General features: G+C 36.5%; 1 protein-coding gene across 1 annotated transcript; it reads left to right on the forward strand.

Moving 5' to 3' along the window:
- Positions 1-393: 393 nt before the first annotated feature.
- On the forward strand, positions 394-2133 carry LOC107781979 (F-box protein At3g07870-like). Its single transcript, XM_016602793.2, has 2 exons — positions 394-471; positions 771-2133. The coding sequence occupies exon 2, from the start codon at positions 774-776 to the stop codon at positions 1986-1988; it is 1215 nt and encodes a 404-aa protein (XP_016458279.1). The 5' UTR covers positions 394-471; positions 771-773; the 3' UTR covers positions 1989-2133.
- The last annotated feature ends 2203 nt before the right edge of the window (positions 2134-4336 follow it).

The raw sequence follows: 4336 nt of genomic DNA on the forward strand, positions 1-4336 counted from the left end.
AAACAAAAAGTATTCCTAAATTTATCAAGATGTTCGACACCCAAAACTTGTACGATAAGTCGATAACTATGTTCAATTTGCAGTTCTTGTTTTTAAAGATTCTAACCCTACAAACATGGACTTCTTTCACAAGTATGATTATATACCGTCTTTTACAAATATGGTTATATAACATATAATCAAATAAGGAAAAGTTCAATACATAAAATTTAGTTAAGTTGGAAGTCCTAAATATTATAGAAATAATTAAAGCCCTAAATATTAGAGAAATTACAAATAACTATTTTGTCCTGTAAAACTTATTTTTAAAGGATAAAAAAAGCGAATGACATTTCGCTAAGGGCCTTCGTGCTTTATATATATATAATGATATAGTAGTTCTTTATATTTTTGGGGGCCTTCGAATATTTGGGAGCCTTCTTGCCTTAACCTAGAGCCGCCAAGTTTTAGCTTTTGGTATCCTGAACGCCGGTAATATTCTACCTCCGCAGCAGAGTATTGTTGCTTATTGATTTGAAGTTACTGTTTTGTTACTCTGCTACTTCTTTTTTTTTTTTTTTTGCCTGACATTAGTACTTGGTTGTGTCATTCGAATACAGCTTTGTTTGAACCCAAGTTTTTTTCTGATGATATATCTTAAGTTTCCTTGATACCACTGTCCTTTCATTATTCCATGATGAGTTTCTTTAATCAATTTTACCTAGCTTTCTCTGAATACTTTGAACAACATTTCACTGTGAAAAGTTATTTTCTTATCTTGTGCTTTATAGGTCATGTCACTTGAGTGCTTCACTTGGATTACACAACTTTTGGGTTCACTGGTTCATAAGTTAAGACATAAAGATGAAGGAATTTTTACACGTTTGCCTGATTGTCTCATCATTGACATCCTTAGTAGACTTCCAGAAGATTGCCTTGTTAGATGTCAAAGAGATTGCAGGGTGTGGAAGGCATTGATCTCATCACAGTATTTTGCCACCTTATATCTCAGAAGAGCTAAACCCGTACTAATCATACAATGTGATCGCGGTATTACCAATCACGAGCAGAACCTTTTTGTTTTTGATGAAAGCCTTAATAATAAGGAGAAGATCACGTTCAGGAAAGTACTTCTCAAACGTGAGCTTATGATCAACAAGGTCAATAAGCTCAATCCTTTATTTCGATATTCTTGTCAAGGAGTTCTTCTGTTCATGGATGTATTTTCACCCCCTACTTATTTTATTTTCAACCCAATAACACAAGAGGAGGTAACTGTACAACATAAATTCCACCCTGGCTACTTGTGTGCTTTTTATTATTGTTCGTTAACAAGAGAATTCAAGCTTCTTTATGCACGAGAAGAAGGATCTCATGAGTGTCAGTATTTCATATACACTGTCAGGACACAGACGTGGAGGAAAATTCATTCACCCACTTCCAACTTTTTGCCGCGTGTCTCTCCTGCAGTTGTCAATGGAGCAGTGCATTTGATCGTGAGCAAAGATTTAGTGAAACCAAATACTCCTCCTTGTGCCAATGGAATCATGGTGCTCAAAATTGATAAGGAAGAACTCTCCATTATGCCTCATCCCGGAAGTGTATGTAGCTCATGGAAAACACATCATACAATGTCTCTCTTAGTGAAGGAAGAGTGTTTGTCTTTCTGCCAATTGCTTATCTTTGAGAATGCAATGGATATATGGATCTTGGAGGACTATGAAACATGGGTATGGACCAAAAGATTCAAGGTTAATCTTGTCTTTAATAACCAAGGTATCGATTGCAGTTTGCCTTTTGGTCATACATATTGGGAAGTGATTTTGTACATGTCTTGGCAAATAGAGCCTTTGGACTTCCTGGAGGGTGAACTGGTACTTTATTGGTATAACAGAGGGTTATTTATGTATAATATGGATCATAATAATTTGAGGAAAATTGAAGGTCCACAAGGGTCAAAGAGATTTACTTGTATGCCTTATATAAAGAGCCTCTTGACCATAGCCTAGCTTTCTTTCACCAAGTGTAATCTTATTTATTAAATGTTTTGTTTATTTGAGTTGGCAATGATGCGAATAAATTATTTGAGGTTTTGTAGTTTATTCGAGTGACTCCGAAGGAGATACGCTACTTTAATCAGATTATTTACATGGTATAGCTACTTTTTGTCCTGTATTTCAAACAGTCACTTCAGATTTATCAATTACCGGTGATGTTTTTCAATTTTGCTATTGTTGATTTTTGTTGTCTGGGGAGTTCTGGTTTAGCTAATTTGGTGGAGCTGCTTCCATTTACCCCTTTTGCTGGTTCTTTTGTTGGTTGGATTTGTAGTGACGGAAATTTGATGCCTTAGTTGTTGTTTTGATGCTGCTGATACTGCCTGTTTTAGCTGATGCTTTGTGCACTGCTCCATTCTCACTTCGACATTCATTGCCCAGTTAAGAAATCAGGTCTGCCAAGCCTATATCACCCCGTGAAGACCCAAACCTTCCAAACTTTCAGATAAAGGGTATTCAATATATGTTTTATACTCATAAAACCTAATTTTTTTACCTATATACACAATGTTATTTTTCGACAAAGGGTTGTCAGTTACCGCCCTTAATGGGTTGTTGCGTCGCCCATGGCCATTAGCTACTAATCCCAAGTGAAAACTCACAAACAGAGAGACACGTCGCAGTTGAGCAGCTCATCTTCGTCCTCCAACTTTTTGTCAATCGCCATAACATGACAGGCTGGGGCACTTCTAGAGCACAATTGTTCACAAGTACCAAGCAGCTCCTGGCTAGGGAAGGATGCTATAATGGACTGGTCATAAAAACCTTCTTCTATAACTCCCCATATATTCCTTGACATTCTATATCTAAATTATCATGTGTACAACTGGAACTTTCACTCACAAAGGCATGGTTTCTGCTCCCCATTACCCTCTATTGATTTATCATCAATACTTCTTGCCCTGAAGGCCAGCAGTCTTAAGCCCCAATTGTGACTCCTCACGAATGATTATCTGTGATGATCCACCTGACCAACTAGAAGCAATTGGAGGAGACATAGATCCTTCATTCGAGGACTAACAGAAGCACGTTTTCCCAGTTTGTCGGACTTTACGATCAACTGTTTCAGTTTCCCGCTTCCTCTTTAACATAAGCAGGAGTTTGCTTCCTAAGAACATGTGAAATATAGATATCCATATTCGGTCTCCAATAAGAATACGTCTTGCTTAAACTCATCTGACTATTCCACGAATATCAAAATGTTGACCTTCTTTTACTTCGACACACTTTTGTCTCTACGCGTGGATCCAGGATTTGATGACTACAGATGTCACTATATTTAATGTAGGGGTGACAAATGGGTGGGTTGGGCTGAATTTGAGCAGGTCAAGATGGATTAGGTCAATAAATGAGTCATTGTCCAACCCAGTCCAAAGTGTACTTGGGCTAAGACCGCTATTCAAAGACAGACTTTTATTCAAATACTGTCCAAAAGTCTATGTTTTCTTAGCAAACAATTTGACTTTTGAGTGTTGTACTCAAGTTTAACTCTCTCTACCTATTAAATATTTTGGTTTAATAATTTTTTTTTGGTAACAATGTAAATATTACCATTAACAACAAACAAAAAACAATATACCTACAGAGCACCTAAGATTACATAGCCACCTTCCTCAAGGTGTACTATGAAATATAAGCCTCCAACATAGCTAATCTATACAAGTATTTTCTGAAGTAGTCCTTGACAGCATCGTGCTTTCTTTGCCATCCTAATATGTTCTATTCTATCTATAAACTGTTTTTTTATCTGTACTACTACCATGTCTATATTTACATTGAATCCCCTAAACAATTTCCAATTTCTAGCTTTCCAAATGTGGTATATCCCTGCACTCCAAATTGCTGCTACAATCTCTTTTCTAAACTGTTGCCAATGTCTATCCTTGAATCTATTAGTGTCTGCTGCACATCACCTTCCAGAATCTGAATTTCTACACATTGTCGTATTTCTGCTCTAAGTTTCCTTGCCCAGCTATAATCAGCAAATAAGTGTCGAGATGATTCCTCAGTCAGTTGATCACATAAGCAGCAATACTCATTATCAACATGAATCTGTAGTTTTCTTAGCCTTTCCATAAATATATTTTTCTAAAGTAGTATTTGGATAAAATTAGGGGAAGTTAATTATGGTTATAACTCCCCACTAACCCACTTTGATGGAAAGTGAGAATTAACTGATGGTCCCTCTCTATCTATTGAAAGAAGAACAACATAACTTCATCACACTCTACACAAAAAAAGATAAAGAGAGAGAAATACTGATTTTTCTCAAGAATAGCAACTCTGAATAAGGTTTCCGC

The sequence above is a fragment of the Nicotiana tabacum genome, chromosome 20 (genome assembly GCF_000715075.1).
Source record: "Nicotiana tabacum cultivar K326 chromosome 20, ASM71507v2, whole genome shotgun sequence".
NCBI lineage: Eukaryota > Viridiplantae > Streptophyta > Magnoliopsida > Solanales > Solanaceae > Nicotiana > Nicotiana tabacum.

Bases quoted from the DNA above. Each gene is read 5' to 3' on its own strand.
- LOC107781979 (XM_016602793.2), top strand. From the start codon at position 774: ATGTCACTTGAGTGCTTCACTTGGATTACACAACTTTTGGGTTCACTG.